Below are 20,918 nucleotides of genomic sequence, written 5' to 3'. Positions count from 1 at the left end.
TCGATTATCTTGAAGTAAAAAGTAGGCCATCGGTCCCTTTAGACTGCATTACTAGAGTAGCGCAAACTATTCCTCTAGCCTTACCAATGTGTGAGCACATCATTGTTATGGAGAGTAGGAAGATGTGGCAATGACAGATTGCAGGTTGGAATCATGCAGACAATGGACAATCTTCATTAGGCCTGCTGGGTTGGTACCTGACTTGCAGCTTTGTATGATTTAGTGGTTTAAACTTCGTAGAACTGGCTTTGTTGTAAATTAACTTAAATGTATTGGGGCTGTTGATTCAGAGTGACTACATAAAGTCCCACATCCTCTGCGATTGCATTGTCTGGAGAGAATAGTGGTGAATGTAAGGTGTCACGTCAATCAGATTTTCAGTTAATACACTGGCACAACTGAGACCAGTGAATGAGAAGAGTTGATAGCACCTCCAAAGTGAAAGAGAAATGGCTTTAAAACCATAACATTTCAACAAGGTCCATTCATACAGGCAATTTTCCATCAAAGTCAGAGATCAAAAGGCCTTCACCATACAGCAAGTCCTCAGCAATAACTGTACCTAAACGTGTAGCCATCCTCCTCTATCATAGCCATCGTGCATTACAACAATAAAATAGCTAAATCAGAGGAACCACTTGAAAGTTGAATGGAGAAAGTACAAATATTATTATTCTATATCATGACAGAGAAACTTTTAGCAGACTAGAATTTATGTGTCACTGGTGTAAACACTTCTGCTTTTGTGCAAAATGCAGTGGAATCTGTAATCATAATACACTTATTGGACAGGACCCCCCAATGTCTCAGCTGAATGAAGGCACCTTTCAGAAGAACAGTGTCCCATGTCAAAATAGGCCATTGGTTTTGATTTTTAGATCCAGTGGACATTTCTTCCTGCTCTGCTAACAGTACTTCAGATGATCAATATGATGGAATGGTACAGAGTATTCATCCCAGAGGGTCACATATACTGTAGGAGGGGACCCAATTTGTCCAGCACTGAACTGTAGCCCCCACCTGCCTGATGCACAGCAACCATTGTCCCTGATGTGCTGTGTAGTGGGGCTTCTGGTACACACTCAGTTTAGATACTCCAGGTTGTGTGGTCCTAAAGTATAATTTAGCCAGGACACCGGGATTAACACTGCTATTCGAATGAAAAATGCCATAGAATCTTTGATGACTGAGAAGTCAGGACCTCTTTTTAAAGACTCTTACGAAGGACAGAACCTCCTTTTGCACACTGTCTCCTGTGACCATAATGAGGCATTGGATTGGAATTGGGGTCCATAGAGAGGAGTGCCACCTACTGGTCCACCAACACCACGTACCGCAGCAACACTCTTTTTATTAAAGAACTCTCATCCAAGTTTAATGCTTGGTTATTATGCATTATGCAGATTATGCAGGGCTTCCCAGTGATCTTAACAGCTCAAAACACTGACCTGAGCTCAGGTTGAACTCTGTTATCACAGGTATGAGACTGAATCATGTCACTTGCTGACTGCAACTAGGATTCCTTAAGTGGGATTAATAGTCTAGGAGTGTCTCTTTACTCTTGGTAAACCCATGCGGCCTCCTGGCTGCTTCAATGTTTATTTTAAATCCTATGAACGACACTGCAAGCTTTTAATTTTTTTGTATTCCACACTGTGATGCTTTAATGACATACACATCATTTTTGCAGTTTTTTTTCCAAAGCTTTCAGTAAGTGACAGGCCGAGCTCAATTAAAGTTCAAAACACACAATTGGTGACTACAAATCAGATCATGAGTATACATAAGTTAGGCGTTCTGTATACTCACCTATTTTAGTTATGTAGTTTCTCTCATTCTTCGTCATAAAATTATACGAAAAACTTACATCTGAAAGGCCACACAATGCAAATCTTGTCAGGTTGACTGAACTGTTTAAAAACTTTAGTTGTCATCTTTGCTTTTCATTTAGTGTTCATAAGGTATATTCTGCATTTGAATTTGTAACTACATATTACTTGTATGTGTGGTTACCCAAAGTACTCTTTACTGTGTTTCTTGTGCTAGTTAGCCAACATGGCCATTAATACCTGTGGACAACCCTCAAATGAATGAAAAGAAATTAAATGCTGGCATCTGGACTTCGCCAATACTAGACCACATCTGCATTTTTAAAGCGCTCATAAAATTTGCTTCCTTGATAATGATTTTTATTATTATAGTGTTATTAACATTTTAGGGTGGCACAGTGGGTAGTGTTGCTGCCTCACAGCACTGAATGCTTGGGTTCAGTTCCAGACCTGGGGTGCTATCTGCGTGAAGTCTTTGTGAAATATATATGTTCTCCCCATGGTTGTGTGGGTTTTTCTCTGGGTGCTCTGGTTTCCTCCCACAGTCCAAAGACTTACCGGTTGGTTAATAGGCCTCTGGGAAAATCCCATCCAGGGTGGACCCAGCCCTGCGCCCGTTGATTGCAGGGATAGACTGCACAACCCTGAATTGGAAGACGTGGTTTTAAAATGGGTGGATATTAATATATTCCTGCACTTGTATGACATGTAATGAAAGCAGATTCTTCTTTGATGAAGTTTTGCTTTATCCTTAGGTAAATTAACATTTTGTTTATAATTCTGCAAAAAACTGTAGTGACTCCTTATTCTGTTTTCTTTTCTGTTAAAAATAGAAGAAACCCTAAAAATATGTGTTTTATCTAGCTTTAAGACCTTGATTTCCAGCATTGAAGTGGATCCGTCAAAGTTCCGTCTGAGACTGTTTTGTTTTTTTTCATTTGAAGTCTATAAACCATTTCAGAGGCCTATTCTCTTTTGTAAATGAAATACAGTAAAATACTGAAATTTAAAAACGACAGGTGTTTGAGATCTTTTCACTACAGTGAGACATTTAAAATAAAAACTAGAAGCACAGTAATAATCATTTTTGTTATTATCTTTCAGATAAGAATTTTTCAAACATTCAACATTAAATAAAACAGAATCCAGTGTATGGTCAGTTGTTAGCTGTTGGCAATTAGAGTCACTGCTACCTAAGGTCCAAAGATAATGAGGTCCTTAGCAGACATGAAACATATTTTTTAATATTGTGAAACTGTCCATAGAGGTCACCCTTCACGTTTTTTTCCATGACGTTATCCTTGGATAAGTCCACAATAGTCACACATAACCAGCTCCACAGGGATGCCCTCAGCTTTGTACACACAATGTAGATGTAACACTGCAGTGCTTCAATTCCAGAGACTTCCAGCTGGATGCACAGAAAAACAAATGTTCTGAGGAATTCCCAAAATATTCCAAGATTGGGAAACAGAAACTTGATTATATTTGAAATACCAAAAACATGGTGTTGTGCAACACATTAAAAAATGCTCAGTAGTACTATTTGTAATGTACTATATGCAGAGTTATGTGATATTATACAACCCATCAGTCTTACAGGAGCATTTACCTTGAAAGAATGAAGAATTTCTTTTCGGAATTATTTAACCCTTCCCTCATGAATGACTTTATTAACATAAATGATATTCCACTGTCATTTATTAACTGGAAGCCTGGGCTTTGTAAAACTATTGCTTCAGGCTTCACCTCTTAGAATGAACTGTAAATAGGATGGGATTGTACTGTAGATGTAGGTCCTGCATTGCTTTTGAAATACATATAAGGTGTAAACACTATCTCACCATTAAGCTCCAAATAAATCCTGGTGCCTTTAACAGTCTGTTGAGGGGTGTCAATAGTCACTTTTAGACAACAATTGTCAGCAGGACCTTTTCCTTCTTCCCAAGAAGCGCAGCAAGAGCAAGCCAGTTTGAGGCCCAGTAAGATTTATGCTATACTGTATGTTAGAAATAAGAAAGGATTTTATGGGAAACCGATCCCCGATGTCTCTGCCCCCTCGTCTCATTGTAGTGCTGGAGCTCCGGCTGCTGTCCCACTGGGACCGAAGCTGAATGCCGCTCACGCTGGGATTCAGCTGTCTGGCCCGCGAGAGCTGCCGCCGACATTGAATCGGTGTCAGAGAAACTGCTGACTCACCCAGGCCGGGGCAGGTGGGTGGGTATGGTGGGCAGGGAGGCGCACTGATCATGGCATGTAGGAAGTCTGGACTTCTAAATCATCAGCTGTTTTTAAAACCCCAGTTAACTCGGTAGAGTGCTGTGGTTAAAAATAGCACAGGAGCTTCAGCCTGATTTCATATGCACAGCGAGGCCCGGGCTGGACTTTGTATTGAACACCCTGCATCTTGATTTCTCTGTCGCAGCTTTTTTTTAATTTTGTGTCAAAGGTTGGAGGAAATCTACTGTATCATAAGACTACTTTTTATGGTATTTCCAAGTGCTCATAAAATTGTAATAGAAGATTTTGCTTTGTGACCGAGGGTCGGCTGGGGTACAATCTCCAGTCTCCCTCTTCATTTTTACTTTTGCCTGCTGCAGTAACACTGCAGCTAGTTAATAAAAGACTGCCATATTTGTTTTATATCTTTAGTATATATCCTGTAAATCAGGATGGTATTGTTTTTAAACCTGTGTGTTTTTCCTACCTTCCATTCCATCTTTTGTTCCAATAAGGTCTTTGAAAATTGACCGGCCTGGTTCATCCAAATAAAATGAATCATTTTAAAACTTTGAACTTACATGGCTGAAGCCAAGTTAGCTTCGGAGTGCTGAATCATAAATTAAATTCTGCTCTGGAGTGACTTAACCACATGCATTGTTACACAAACATTTCCTCAGGAACCTTGAGATAAGTAAAACATGATGCCATACTAACTGTATTTTTTTAAAAGCTCTGTAGACCTGCCTCATGTGTTGCTTGACGTGTTTAGTTCTTAGCGAGGGTAGGAGGTTTTACAACCTTTGTGAACCCTTCTTTTAGATTTTCATTGAAAAAAGCAGTAACAAGGTTTGTTACTGAAGAAGGCTCTGACACACCTGAAGAAGGCTCCACGGCCGAAACGTTGTTTTCTTTCTTCTCTTTTCAGCATGGAATAAACCTACTGTATTACTTGTTCCGTAACAAGATTTATCCTTTTAAAGAATATACAAGAACTTGTTAGGATATATTACAGAAAATTGTGTTTTAAGACATCAGCTTTTTAGCTGTGCACTAAATGTTCTGTGTTAATCAGAGAAATGCATTATTATGTAAAAATATTATAATACAGAATCCTTCATGGGTCTCAGCTACAGGTTCACTAGTAAAGATGTGAAACAAATAGATGTAATTTAAAGTTTGTAATTTACAAACAAATACTTGTTCATTAAAATACCTAAACTAGTGCTCACATACAATGTCCCAACATGTTTCAACTGAGGACATTTATGTAGGGAAACTATTCACTTATGAACCAACATGTTGAACCATGTTGTAGCACATGTTAACTGTGGTACATTAAATAAAGGTGGTATCAGAGTTTTCTTCAGTCTGAGAATACCTATGTTGGTTTCTGAAATCAGATACTGTTGCACTATGCTAGGTTCTCAATACTTCATAAGTTAGCTGTGATTTTTTTCAAGTGGTCTGTAATCCATATACGTGAAAGTCATATAGGGTTTTATTTCCAATCGACACACACTTCAGTCTTTGGAAAGGCATGCCTGTGCTCATCTTATGTCATGCCTGTACCTACCTGAAGACAAGCAGTGCAACTCGGGTAGTTCCCCACTGCCTTACCCAGGCTATGGAGAACAGAGCACTGTTTTCCATTTTTTGTGAATTACAAGTGGTCGGAAACAAGGTTTTTTTGGACTCTCACTTTTTCACTCTTGAACTGATTAGAGAACATGACAAGTTCAGGTTTTTTTTTCTGCTTCATTTGCATATATGACTTCAGCAGACTGTCCCGAATCGCAAATGTGGGAGCATGCAAGCGCTCCCACATTTCCATGAGCTCTACTCTCCCTAAAACCTGCGCACCAATTTACTTGGCACTACTTAAACCCTCACTTGTCTTCTTTTCCTCGCTCACGATTGATGTCTCCTCCCTGAGCTCCGTACTTGTACGTTCCCAGCCCTAGTTTGATTATTTCTACTCTCCCGGCATTTCGACTGTTTGCTCATCCTCGACTAAGACTTCGGCCCCAGTTTTTGTACCTTCTGCTCTCAGAGCCTTCCTGGCTTTTGATCCTAAGCACCCGTCCTTGGCTACGACTTCACCTCCCGTCTTGTACCTTCTGCTCTCTGACCCTTCCCAGCATTTTGACCTCCTAGCTTTCGTCCACAACCACGTCTTTGTCCTTCGTTTCGGCACCGAACCACAGATACCTGAATAAATAATAATAATAAACTTTACTTTATATGGCGCCTTTAAAGGTGGCTTCTCAAAGTGCTTTACAGGATGACAACAACAATAAATAAGAAGAATAAACAAGATAAAACACAATTACAATATATAGAGGAGACTGTGGATGGTGGTACTAAGAAAAGCCGTCGCTGTCCTTCTCTTTAGTGCACTGTTGTTTGCCAACAGTTAACCCTTGCTTACTACTCTGCCTACTACCCAGCCTGTTGCAGTTAGGCTGTGGGCTAGAGCTTGATGGGTAAGGTCTTGCTGGGCCACCATCCATGCCACAGGAAGCCCACATGGGTCAGGTATACTAAGTGACAGTTTGGCATCTCACAGGAATTGGGGAAGCAGTTCTCTACCTCATGTGTAGCTATTCTTTTCAGCAGTGTATTCATAGACATATTACCGCGCAAAGATTCCCAGATTGTTGCATAGTTTTCCAGGGTAACCCATGCATTTGTTGCATTAAAGCTTGCAGTCATGGCACATTAAAGTTGAAAATATATATATTTTTTATATTCATAATGTGCTGAGAAAACGTTTGTGAACCCCAAAAAATAAATACGGAAATTTCGTGAATTTAAAATCTGTGTTTATGTACTGTCCATTTTCAATACAGTATGTTTAATAGTAACCAATTCATTGCAAATCCAGGAGGTTACACCAGTTGCTGAATTTAAAAAGGTTTACCTGCTCTGTCAGATGTTGAAAGTTGCATCATTCGAGGATAAACAAAGGTTGAAATAGTTTTGTGTTTTTTGTCATTTGTTTCATCATGTTAACATAATCTGTTATTAGGACTTAGATTAGGTTAATAACATTATAGCCTTAAAGCATGTGAAATATGTGAAAATCCTGAGGGTAAGGGGTTCACATACTTTTTTCTTAACATGGTATATTGTATATAAGGCAAAAGAAAAAAATAATATTAAAGAAAAATGGGAAAGTCATGATTATGTAAGTATTCAGTGGCAAACTTAAATTAATTTAGTTGAACAAAATTACCTTAACAAGCCACACAATGAGTTGAGTGGCTTCTGTCTGTGTGCAATAATAGTGATTCCTGTGATTTCAGAATAAATACACCTATGTCTGTAAGATCCCTCACATAGTGAATTTCAAGCAAAGATTCAACCATAAAGATTAAGGCGCCTTCAATACAAACCATGAAAAGGTGTATAAAGGCACAGATCAGGAGAAGTATAAAAATATTTTAAATATTGATATTTCTTTGAGCATGGTAAAGTCATTCATTAAGAAGTCACTGCCTAGACCAGACTGTTCTTCCTAACTTAGTAGTTGAGCTGGGAGCCTAACTGGTTAGGGATGCCACCATGAGGCCAACTTTGTAAGTAGAGCTGAGAGTTACAGAGTTGTGAGAAAATGTCCCTGGGTCAACAACATCCCAGTCATTTCACAAAGGAATCTTGTATGCAACACAGCACCTAAATGATACTGCAATCATGTGGCAAAAGTGTTTGTGGTCAGGCAAGATAAAATGGATTTTTTGTTGTGTAAATACAAAACAGCATGTCACCCACAGAACACCATTCTTACTGTAAAGTATAGTGGCGGCAGCATTATGTTACTGCATAGTTCAGTTTCTCAACAGCAGGGACTGAGAATCATCCGAAGGCTGATGGGAACATACTGTAGATGGAGCACAGTACTGGCAAACCAGAAAACAAAACCAGCTTCAAACATAAAACTGGGACACAATTCACCTTTTAGCAGGACTGTGATCCAAAGTATAGTTTCAGACTTGCACTGGATTGGCTTAATGTCCTTGAGTGGCCCGGTTAAAGCCAGGACAGTTTGATTAAGAATCTGTGGAACATTTTGAAAAATGCTGTCCATAAGAGAACCTCAGGCAACTTGAGCTTGAAAAAATACAGTATATCTATAAATGTATATACATAAAGAAGTATATATATATATAAAGAAGAATAAGCAAAAGTTACCAAGCCGGTGTGCAAAAACATACCCCTAAAGACTTGAGGGTGTAAATACTGCCAAACAGGATCCACCAAATATTGAGTTTATAGGTTTGAATACTAGTAAAATCAATGTATGTTTTTTTTGCTCTTAAAGTTTTGCTGACATTTACTGTAAATGATCTTACCTTTGTAAGTCTTCAGTTTGAGCATTCAGGTTTTGAATAAAAGTTTAAACAATGTGTATGCACCACTTTGTAATTTCACAAAAGGGGAAAATATAAGAAGGGTCTTAATACTTTTGCATGTCACTGTGTTTGAAAGTGTATCCTCCTAAAGTCTTACACTACACATCTGCACAGGTCATCTCTGTGAACATAGTAGTGGATTTTCTGAGAAAGTGCACAGGATTGTCAGTGATCCATTCTAAGTGGTGACACAACAAGACTTCCCTTCAAAGCAACTAAATCCATGTTTAATCACTTTATTCAATACAGGGTTGCAGGTGAACCAGAGCAAGCACCTTGTTTCGGGCAGATGCACACTGTGCTAGTCCATCACAGGAAACATACAGACACACTCACACCAGGGCCAGTTTTCCCACAAGTCAATTAACCTACAGGTATTGGTTTGCACAGCATGAGAAAACCCATCAGAGCTTCAGGGGAACAAACAAACTCCACAAAGATAGCACCCCGGGTCTGAGTTGAACCCGGGACACCCAGCGCTGCGAGGCAGCTATGTTAACCCCTGTTCCACCCTGAATTAAAAGATGAGTTCTCAAAAATATACACAAGAATGGAATGTTTGTGTTCCACGTTTAATCATACCATCACAACAGAGAGTAATACCACCTGAGGATATTGAATAGAAAAATGGGATTTAATTTGTACTTCATTGCTTTCTGCACTACCTGTGGTCACTGGGTTTGGTCACAAATTTTATCTTTGGTATTTGTTTTGGATTCGTGCCTTACATGTGAGCTATAGACAAAAAATGTGAGTCAAGCGTACTCTTACGCCATTCTGTTTACAGAACATTTTTTTTTAACATCACAGAGTCCTTCTGACCATGTCTTAAACAGGTGATTCAGTTCTGTGTTCATTGTTCTGTGGCATTTCTAACATTCCATGGACCAGTCACAGTATTCAGAGACAGTCAATTAGATATTGTGCATGTAGGCATGAAATTAACATTCCCCTTTTGCGTCATTAGGTTCCCAGCTTATATATATATATTTATTCCCATTATTTCACAGAATTCTTTAAGATAATTAAATTGAAGCATCAATCCCTGAGATCACAACATATTCAGCAGACTTCCTAATTTGAGATGTAGCCATTTTATCTTAAGCCCTTCCCTGTTAGCTGTATGTTTATATATTACATGCAGGAATACTATAGTGGTGTCAGTGAGTGAATAGTGCCTGATTCACAATACATACTGTATACAGATATATGTACTGTATCTTGCTGTATTTTTTTGTCATTCAGCTGCCTGCTGTCCTGTGATTCAGGTCTGTTGCAATCTGTCACAGTGGTTCTTTCAGAACCACTAATTTCTGAGACAAGATTTATGCCCATGTAAAAAGCAGGGTCGTTTTTGGAAAATGCTATAAATATTAAGACATTTTTCTTTCTCTGAATGTATTATAACAGAAGTGGAGCGTAAGAGTAATTGATTAACTTTTTTGTCGATTCTGGGGGAGATCACTATAGTTTGTCATGCTAGTAACTTGCATAAAGAAATTAGCTTGCATATGTTAATAGATTATATTGAGCCACAATACCATACTGAAAAGCTGAGTATGGTTGGTACAAAATACTAACAGCTGTGCTAAAGAAGTGTATAAAATGTAGAACATTAGTTTGAAACAATTGAAAGACCATACTGAGAACCAAGATGATCACCATCAATGAAAATGATGTTCTGTGTATTAATTGCTAGATCAACCTTCTTCTCATGAATCAAGGTGTTCAGGTCCACTGAAGGCATTTTCTTCTTGCTGTAGGTAATAAGAATACAGCATACAGTACCTCAGTGGAATCAGGGCATTAAGAAAAATGAGTATAAAAATCTTCTGAAGCAGAAAATTAATTCACTTGATGTTTACTCCTTGAAGGCCTAGGTTAATATCTAGCTATGCTCTGCATATCTAGTGAACAATCACTAGAAGTCTAGTGGAAAACGACCACAGAACTTGCACGTTTTTTTGTGTCCACAATCATGACAAGAATTTACAGTATAAGAATCGAGACTGGCGTTTAACTGAGAGTGGGATTGGAAGGTGAATAGAAGATAGTTTCCACTAAAACAAATACGAAAACAAGTGTCCTATAACTTTTATACAGTGCCTTGCAAAAATATTCACTCCCTTCCAATTACATTACAAATGATGTATACACACTTTTATAATTAATGAAGACTTGAATACTCAGACTGAACACTTTTCAGTGAAAAAAATTAAATGTCGTCACAAACTGCAAAGAGAAACAAAAACTAAAATATGTAGATTGTATCACCCTCTTTGCTATGTCAAACCTAAATTTTTTCCAGTGCATAAAATAACTTTTAACAAGTCACACACTTGTTGAGTGACCTCTGTCTGTGCAATAACAGTGGTTCACGTGACTTTAAAAAAATAAATCTATCTCTGTAAGATCCCTCAATCGGGAAGTAAATTATAAGGGTAGACTGAAACATGAAGACCAAGGAGCTTCATGAGATGGGAGAAAATGTCCATGAGTCAGCAGAATCTCAGTCCCTCCACAAAACTATATGTATGTTTCGAAAATAGCCTTTTCATATCCCACTTGGAATTTGCAGCACATTATTTAATTGATACTGCAAACGTGGCAAAAGTTTGGTCAGAAAAGACCACATTGGAACTTTTTGCACTAAAAAAGACATATAAAAGTATGTCTTTATACAATTACTGTAGGTTTGATGCAAACCCAACACAACACATTATTCAGTAAACATAATCCTTACTGTCAAGCATGGTGATGGTAGCATTGTGTTATGAGGATGCAGGAACTGGGAAGCTTGTCAAGATTAAGGGGAAAGTGTATGGAGGAAAAAAGGTGAATCGAGGAAAATCAGATTCAGTCTGCTAAAGAAAACTAGGACAAAAATTAATCTTTCAGCAGGACAATGACCCAAAGCTCAAGGTCACAGCTACACTGGAGTAAAACAAAAAGAAATTCAATGGCCCAGTCAAAGTTTTTATGTAAATCCAATTGAAAATCTGTGGCAGAAATGGAAAATTCCTGCCAATCAGCGATTCCCAATCAACTTAACTGACATATCCAAAAAAAGACTTGCAGCTGTGAATTCTGTCAAAGGTGGTTTCAGCCAAGTGTTGACTCACACAGGAGAATATTTTGCAATCAGCATATTGTAATTTTTTATTTTTCATTGGCATCTCTGACATTTAACCTCTTTTACCCATAAATGTTTTCTATTTGAGCATTAATGTTCACAGTTTGTACATCATTTGCCATGAGACATTATTGGAAGGGGGTGAATACTTTTGCAAGGCACTCAAACATGAGCTGTATGCAGCTGTTAAAAAGGTACTTTTTAATAAAATCATTCATAGGTGTGTAATTTCAATATTTATATTTAGGGGCGTTGAAAGTGCCAATGTCAAACATTATGGCATTATATAATTTCCCTCCGTGATATTTAAAACAACGTGAGGGCTCTGATTGACAAATAGGCGAACATGAACAACAATTATGCTCACAAATGAAGAGGGTTCAAATGGCAGACTGTGTGTTTCTTCTTTTTACTTTTCAGTGGAAATTAACCTTTATCCGCACCTTGTGTCAGTCTACACATGCTGACTCAGCTCCCTAATATTATTGTACAACTATTATTTTCTTATAACCTATACGCAGACAGAAAAAATACCTTTTGAAGTATTGATGTGTTAAAGTATCTACCCAAGATTTAGAAATACGTTGATATTGTGATACAAATCCTTTACGTAAGTGGCAAAATGTAGAACAAGATTCTTTGGACTTCTGCTGCACATATAAGAATTGAAAGAAGATGGTCAAGAAATTCACTAGAGAACAAATTCTAGTAATAATTTTTAATGTACATACTATATATATCTATTAATTTATTGATTGATCATGTTTGTTACTTTTGTGTTTTGTGAGGTCGAATTTAATGTCATGGTACGTCATGCAGAACAGTCTTTATCCGTCATTGTTAATATCGAATTGCATGTCCATAAAACTCTTTTTCTTATCTTTGTAAATCTGGGACTGTAAACAAAAAAAAACTATTTAGGATTTAGGATATAGTATTTGTAATCCAAATTAGGTATTTGACTTTTTATGCAGAAACTGGGCTTACAGGAGCTGTGATTGTTACAGGGAAGAGTCAAATCTAATCTCAGGGACAGCATGACATTGACATGGTTTAAGGTTATAGAACAGATGCATGATTTGCTAGGGTTTTTTGTATTGCTGGAACGATTCCATTTAATCTGGGAGGATTATTTTCCTGCTCATATCAAGTAATAGAAGTGATTAATTTTCTAGCCTGCTGACACAGTCTCTAATACGTATATTTTAAAATATACTTTAAAAGAAAATGTTTTGTGGATAATATGATTCTGAAGGTGCGAAGAACTAAATGAAGGGTATTGTAATCAAATTTTCATAAAATCCCATGTAAATATAATTATGACTGCTGGTACAGGATTATATATTTCCTATATCATAGTTTTTTTTCTTATTTTTACATATTTTTAACTGAACGGTTTTTTCTCTTTGTAAAACAGAATCGTATTGCCTCTATCACAATCTTAGTGCTGTCACATTCAATTGAGAAGTATAGAATCAATCCATCAGAGGCAGTCAGTCCATTCATCCCATCAAAAATAAGGATGAATTTAATGATTGTTACCAGCAAAAAATAAATTTTGGTTGCTTAACTATATATACAGTACAAATGTTACAAGTATTGCTGTTTTCTATTATGTTGGACATGCTATTGGAAAACATGAATTTTCTGGTTTCGTGAGAACATAAAAATGAAAGGAGGCCATTTGGCTTGTCCATCTCACTTGGTAATTAGTGACTAATTGATCCAAGAAATTTGTTCAGTCATTTCTCGAAAGAAGACAGAGTTTCAGCATCAACAACATGGCCGGACAGCTTGTTTCAGGGGATTTTGGTTACAATCGATCCCTGTGTTTTGTTAGTTGTAAATACTTGACCTGTAATAGAAGCAGATAGCTTGCAAAAGGAGAAAGCAACTATTTATAAATGATAATAACAGGATTGTCAATGAATGTTGTATATTTATTCTTTTGCAGAGAGTAACAAAAAGGTTATTTTGAATGTGACCTTTTTCATCATGGTAATGCATGCACACATTCGCTCCAGAGATCTCTTTAAATTACCCAGAGAGGAACTAATTGAAAAATTGGAAGATATGAGTTGTTTAAAATGCTGGCCACAAGTACCCGTGTCTGTGTAGGAAATTCTGAAACTGTGCCAATGTTAAACACTGAGAGCTGCTAGACTGAAGTAAAGCTGAATGCAAAATTTGACTTCAGTAATAAAAAATTGCTCTCATTAAGGTGTCACAGAGTGATCCCATCATGATTAACAGTTTGTGGGGTTTTTTTTCTCTAGCTTTTTATTTTTAAAAATATTCTTTTCAAAACCTACACAGACGTGTTGTGATAATTTTTAGAGCTGCATACTTAAGTTAGAAAGTATTTTAAAGTGAGCAACACCTATAGGTTTCAGACAAGTGTCTGACACTTGAAGGGTGGAACTGTGGAAAATTACTGCAGAAACAGAGGGATAATTTCCCTCTGCACGGAAAACTGCACCTGCTGTAGCTACGTAGACAGTAAAAAAACAGCTTACTTTAGCTTAAAGATATGGAGATTCAGAAATAAATATTAATGTCACGTGTGGGTAGTTTGCCTAAGTTTTTAAGGTTTAGTTTATGATATGCAGGTTGTAATGTACTGTTTTAGGCGGTAACAGGTGTTAACACATTCACAATCTAGTGTAATAATTACTGTAAACTAGTATTGTTTTACAAACTACTGTATATGCAGACAGATTATTTTTGTATTCAGGTGTTATCGGTATCTATTGAATTTTTTTAAATGAGTAGATATTATGATAACAGTCAGTACCTAAGGATGCCTAAGAGCTCAGACTGACAAGCTAACTAAATTTCTCGTTGAAAATAAGACTTTAGTTTTTATACAAATATGTTACGATGCGGGCTGGTTAGAAGCTGGCGTTTAATACGTGCTCCCCAGAGTGATTACTCGGAGATGGAGGCACCTCCTCCTTCTCCAGTTCACTCTGCACACCTCAAAACCCAGTGGCAGCGCAGTCCGTCTGCGAGCCACTGTGCTGCAGCTGCAGCTTTCGCAGGGCAGCCGGGGGCTCGCATCTAATCGGTGAGATCTGGGGGAGCTGCTTGTGTCATCCCCCGAGGAACGTCACTGCACCAGCGTTTCGTACCCCGAAAAGCGACATGGCTCCAGCTCCCACGAGATCACCCCTCCTGTCGCCCAGCGGGAGCCGCAGCCCCGACGAAAGCGGCAGGTTTGTCCCTTTCCGAAAGCACGCCGTCCGGGAGGAGCGGACTTACAGGTAGGCGGAGGCTGGAGGACAGGAGGTTCGAAACGCCGCGGACTCCAGTGGAAGGGGAGAGGAGAGCTCCCTTTTATGCCTTGGTTTAGTCTAATTTTAAAACACATGGAAAAAAATTGCGTTACTAAAACTCAGACGTATTTAAAGTAATAATAAAGTCACCGTTTTAACTAATTATCTATTCTTGATTGTCATAAGAAGTAGGCTAATTCATGACAGAAATTACAAGCAATATTTCTTTTCACCCCAAAAAAGAGACGTTTTGATCTAACTATAAAAGGGAGGGCATACAGTTTTTGGACATCCCGGATGTTTTTGCAAAAAGCATTTACCACAGTAATTTCTGTATCTACTGTATGTGTCGGAACTGTATTTATATTTGTGTCAAATAAATGTTTTTTTGTTATTTTATATACAGTATGAAAAAAAAGCTTATTTTCTTGAGCTTAGTATGTTTTCAAAAATAGTCATATTTGCACTACTGTTCTATGAAGTTTTATTTTATTTTTCTACCATCTACCTTTGCTTAATGTGTCTCCAGAGATAAATAAAGTAAGGTGTGCAAACTTCTGTCCTTATTCAGAGGAGAATTGGCAACTCAGACTTTAATGCAGTAATTAAATGTGTACTTTAATGGAAAATTTCAGTCTGTATTATTTAAAGTCTCAGCATTATTTGTGAAACAATATTTTAACATTTTTTTCTCAAATAACTAGGATACTGTTGTCTGTTACCTTGTTTATTTCGCATTAATTTGTAATTATACTACTTTGGTTTAGTCAAGAACAAAGCCACCCTTTTGCAACATTGTAGAAATTGCTTCTGACTTCCATTGCTCTGTCTGCTGCACTACTGCAGCACTGCTTTGCTTTGGGACGTGTTCCTGTTTCAATATCCAGGTGGGCTGGCGAGGAAGAGTGTCTAATGTTTGCAAGAAGTCAGACAGGAGAAGCTGAAATGTGCAGAAATGGTTATGTCAGTGGGTCTTGAATCTGACAGCGCCAGAGCTCCCTGGCTTTGAGCCTGCTCAGTACCAGTCAGGACTGCTGATGTGACTTTTATTTCAGTTATTTCAGTTTGTATCGCTTTGTGAACCACTATGTATCCAATGTCAGTAAGCAGGTATTTCATAGCTGCAATTTACTAGCAGTTTAGTAAACTAGAGTGCTTAATCCCCTTAAACCCCCCTAAGAAGATCTCTCCTTATAATGTCTTTTTCATCCTTCATTTATCATGTCCAAATGAGGTCACTGTCTGTAAAACAGCTACCTCAGACTGCGGTTTATGTAAGGAGGGAGTGCTACACCTGTTCTTCAAGGCTAGACACAATTTAAAGGAGCAAAACCTCTGCATGACTGTGGATTCTGGGAGGAAATAGAAGACCGACACATACATGAGGAAAATCTGAAAACTCCACACACAGACACACATGGCTGGCATTGATACCTACCATCCCACCCAGATCACGTCCGTCTCAGACTGTATATTTCTAGCCAGTTTTGCATGCATTATGTTTGATGTAGAATATGCTAGATATAATTTTAAACATAAGCAGAACAAAATATTATATAGACTCCATGCTTTTATACAAAACGCATTCTAGTTGCATCGGAAGTGCAATTAGTGATACATTATGATTTATGACATTTGATTTAAAGATAATGACATACACAATGTGAAAAATGACAATTATATTGTATTTGAGTATATTTTGTATCACAATTGTGGATATACTGAGTGCTCTAAGACCCTGACCTTTTAAATTGCGTTACAGTTAGGACCCTAAAATCCTCTACCAAGCCCATGTTGTTTGAGCTGGCAAATGCCTGCTGGTGAGGAGTGCTTCAGTGTCTCAGAGCTCTTCAGCAGTGTTGCAGTGGTGCTGGCAGTGGGACAGCAACTCTGCAGCAGCTACGGGAGCCCTGCTGAGCCTTGTTTCCTTCAGCTTCTGGAAATCAGATTCAGAGGGATTAACGCCAGGCTAGCTTTCCTACCTCAGAGCTGCAGATGGACGTTTAATCTTCACAGCACATCTGTCTTTGACAAGATTCAAGATCATGAATGTCTAATAAACAAAAACACAGTCTGAAATCCGGGTTCCACGTAGTTCAACCAGCCAGAGCACAGATAGACACTGTAATCCTGACATTGTTGATCCTTGTCGTGACTCCTTTTTGACCCCAAAGCAAGGGTGTGTAATTGGCCAAGAATCACCAGGGTTGAGTGAACTGGGGTTTTGGTGTATCGGGCACGGTCGTCCCTTATAGTCTGTCAGTCACTTGTGAAGTTAAGGTGTTAATGTAAGAGCTGCATCTGTCCTCTGTCCAAAGCTTAGCTAGCTTTCTTGCCAGCACAGTGGGATGGACTTACAGAATGAATAAATGGAGGAAGACCTGGCACATTTCTTGTTTGTCTCAGGCTTCATTCTTCCTGAGCTGGTACACGGGGCTTTGAAGGTGATTGGTGATTCCCTCCACTATAGAGAGGCCTAATTGGTGATTCCAAAAGGATGTAAATACAAATCTGAAATATCAGATTAGTGGTACAGACGTTTGTAATACAAGTTTGAAAACCAACAAATGAAAGGGCTCAATCACTACAAGGAAGACTGGTGATAAATAGTTTTATTTGTTGTCCTAGGATTGGAATGGAAAAAGAAATCAGTATTCCAAATTCCAACACAAGAATCTGCATACAGAGGGAAATACAGCTGGCAATTTTTAAGACTGTAGTCGGAATGGCTACTGAATCCTTGTTTCAGAGCCTTAGGCATGGCAATTGAATCTCACTACAAATCTCACTGTAGGCTCTCTCTAACAGATGAAATGGATTACGTTGTTAAGAAACTAGTTTTAAATTTGGAAACAATGGTCAGCAATGAAAATACAAATTAAAATGAATTGTAAGAGTCTTATGCGGCACTGCTGCACACAGTACAACTTGAACATGTGCATCCAATCATAGTTCTCTTTTTTAAGAGAGAACAGCAATTTCAACCTTTGGACCCAGATGAAAACAGTTTAACAAAAAAAAATCAAATGTGAGAAGTGTACTGTGCAGATTTGGAATAAATGTCTGCAAATGTCTTGCAGGTGTGCAACTGATTAAGTCTTTGGCATTGGACATCTTTGTAGACAACTGTTATCAATTAGCACCTTGATCCTATAGTTCCTATTTACTGGGCTATATTGAGAGCTGTGCTGTCTCAGGAAGTTCAGTGAGAACTAGAGAGATCCACATGATACAAAACATCTCTATGTACAAAAAGCTAGTCTATTTTTTCCCATGAACATTACTTGATACTTTAAGCCTATTCTGATGAACTTATAAATGAACTTATACACTTTGACAAAATAAAGTACCTAGACTTTAAACAGTTTCTGCTCTGTCTTGGCCTAAAACATTTTTTGTTTTTTTGTTGTTTTTGTAAGTAATAATAATAATAATAATAATAATAATAATTGCTTACACTTATATAGCGCTTTTCTGGACACTTCACTCAAAGCGTTTTACAGGTAATGGGGACTCCCCTCCACCACCACCAATGTGCAGCCCCACCTGGATGATGTGACGGCAGCCACAGTGCGCCAGAACGCTCACCACACATCAGCTATCAGTGGGGAGGAGAGCAGAGTGATGAAGCCAATTCATAGATGGGGATTATTAGGAGGCCATGATTGGTAAGGGCCAATGGGAAATTTGGCCTGGACACCGGGGTTACACCCCTACTCTTTTTGAGAAACGCCCTGGGATTTTTAATGACCACAGAGAGTTAGGACCTCAGTTTTACGTCTCATCCGAAGGACGGCACACGTTTACAGTATAGTGTCCCCGTCACTATACTGGGGCATTAGCACCCACACAGACCACAGGGTGAGCGCCCCCTGCTGGCCCTACTAACACCTCTTCCAGCAGCAACCTTAGTTTTTCCCAGGAGGTCTCCTATCCAGGTACTGACCAGGCTCACACCTGCTGAGCTTCAGTGGGTTGGCAGTTGTGAGTTGCAGAGTGATATGGCTGCTGGCTGTGTGGTGTGGTGTTAATTTGTGGCAGCTGTTCAGGCTATATTACAAGGTGATGTCTTCATGCTGAGTGCAAGTTCAGCATGGCTTTGTCATGCTGTGGGCCCTGTGCTAATGATATCTCTAAGACTGGTGCTGAGCCGCGGATAGTGGCCTGAGCTCGCTCCTCGTTGAACCTCAGGAAACTTAAAGGCTTCTTTTCCCTTATGTATGTGGTTTTAATGTGCACTAGATGAAAATGTAACCTTGCCTGTTTTGTAAGTAGTGTTCTCTTAAGACCTTAAAGCAAATGGCAGAACATATAAACTTGTTAGACTCTATTTGTGTTTGTAGGAAATGAAAGGTTATTTCTGTGAAGCCTTGAACACCCCACCTGAAGAAACAGTGTGTCAGGGTAAATGCGGATGAGGGTAGTGGGGCTGGAAAGGGGAAAATCATAACTTGGAAACTGGCATTAAATTTTCATTTAAAGATATGTATATATAGGTAGCTGAGTCAGCATGTGTAGGCTGCAAAGGAACTGGTAACGGGTTTATTCCATGCTGAAAAGGAAAGAAAGGAAACACAACGTTTCGGCTGTAGAGGCTTCTTCGGGTGTGAAGAAGGAGCAAAAACCTATACCAAATCTGAAGAAGGCTCCACAGCCAAAACATGTTTCCTTTCTTTTCTTTTCAGCATGGAATAAACCCGTTACCTGTTCATTCGCTCATAGAATATGGGAAAAATAGGGCTTTGGTCCTTTTAAAAAAATTGGATGTGGTACTGAAACAGCACCGCAAGTCAAAAGACCGCATCAGTGATGAATTTATTCATGTAAGATGTGTGTTTGATGATGGTGCATGAGCTCAAGTAATATCTTTCCATTATTAAACTGCTTCTTCCAGTTCAGGGTCTCAGGGGAGCTGGAGCCTATCCCGACAAGCAAGACGCACAACGTGTTGTAAACGCTGGGTGGGACACACACACTCACATCAGCACCATTTTATACAGGAGCCAGTTAATCTACCAGTATGTCTTACCTCTGAGAGGAAACCAGAGCACTCAGAGGAAACCCATGTGAACACCAGGAGGACATGCAAACTCCACACAGATAGCACTGTAGGTCAGGAATTGAACCTGTCAGGGAAGCAATGCTAACCACTGTGCCTCCATACCACTTGGTTCAACAAATAAAAAAATATAAGCATGTAAAAAAGTACAGGCGGTGGCTCATTGAGGTTGTGTATACATCAACAAATGTGGATGTGGAACAAATAACATATCCAGTAGTCACAGTGAAAGTGAGGACTCTGTGACCAAGAAAACTACAGGGAGCTGACTTACTATGACAATTTACTTTACTACAGCTCACAATAAAGAAGCAGCCCTTGGTAGGATATTAAGAAAACATGCAGAATGTCTGGATTTCACTTATGTCCTTTCTTGTACTGAAATCGAGAAAGAGAGGATCGCAGCTCATTTTGACACAGGGCAGATTGAAGAAACAGCTGACACTGCTGACCATGCGCCGCTTGCTATCGGACTGAATCAGAGTAGAATTATGTTGTTTCTACCTGCTTGATTATCGATATTCATGCTTCCTCAGTGGACACTTGATTCATGGTGACAAGAGGAGCTACAGTAAGCTCAATTTAATTAATGAGGAGACATTTACATATGTGAGTTGCATGCCCCTCTGCAAACTTACTTTATTCTAGGCCAAAGTATTGCATTATTTTAATGAAGGCTTTGTTAAGGATTTTACCGAAAATATATGCTTTGTGAGTGACTGAAGAAACTAAAAAACATTTTAATAAAGTTCGGTATAAATGTACTTCTTGTTGTTTTTTGTAGCTTAGGTAAAATACGTACCAGAAAAAGTAATGATCTAATTTATGATCTGTGTGACGGTGTCAACAAGGAGTGATGCTATTAACTCATGCAACTACTCATGTAGTTTCACGAATAACATGTAAATTGAGCAGGTGTACTAAAAGATTAAATTAATACGAAAACTGAGAAAGCTATAGAGCTATCATCCATTGCTAAATCAAATG

At 38.6% G+C, this 20,918-nt stretch overlaps 1 protein-coding gene across 5 annotated transcripts in view; it reads left to right on the top strand.

Moving 5' to 3' along the window:
• Positions 1 to 20,918, top strand: part of mapre3b (microtubule-associated protein, RP/EB family, member 3b) — a 90,124-nt gene that overhangs the window by 50,858 nt on the left and 18,348 nt on the right. Inside the window, exon 1 of one of the 5 annotated variants that reach the window (XM_088625410.1) lies at positions 14,600 to 14,860. The exons of 2 other annotated variants lie outside the window; for them this stretch is intronic. In XM_088625410.1, the coding sequence (XP_088481536.1) occupies positions 14,742 to 14,860 (119 nt within the window). In that variant the 5' untranslated portion in view covers positions 14,600 to 14,741. Of the gene's footprint in view, positions 1 to 14,599; positions 14,861 to 20,918 lie in introns of those variants that run through there. 2 more of the 5 variants (XM_088625412.1, XM_088625411.1) reach the window with 2 other exon arrangements.

Source organism: Lepisosteus platostomus, chromosome 3 (genome assembly GCF_059453375.1).
Source record: "Lepisosteus platostomus isolate fLepPlt1 chromosome 3, fLepPlt1.hap1, whole genome shotgun sequence".
Taxonomy (NCBI): Eukaryota; Metazoa; Chordata; class Actinopteri; order Semionotiformes; family Lepisosteidae; genus Lepisosteus; species Lepisosteus platostomus.
This window is presented reverse-complemented; position numbering and strand designations above follow the sequence as displayed.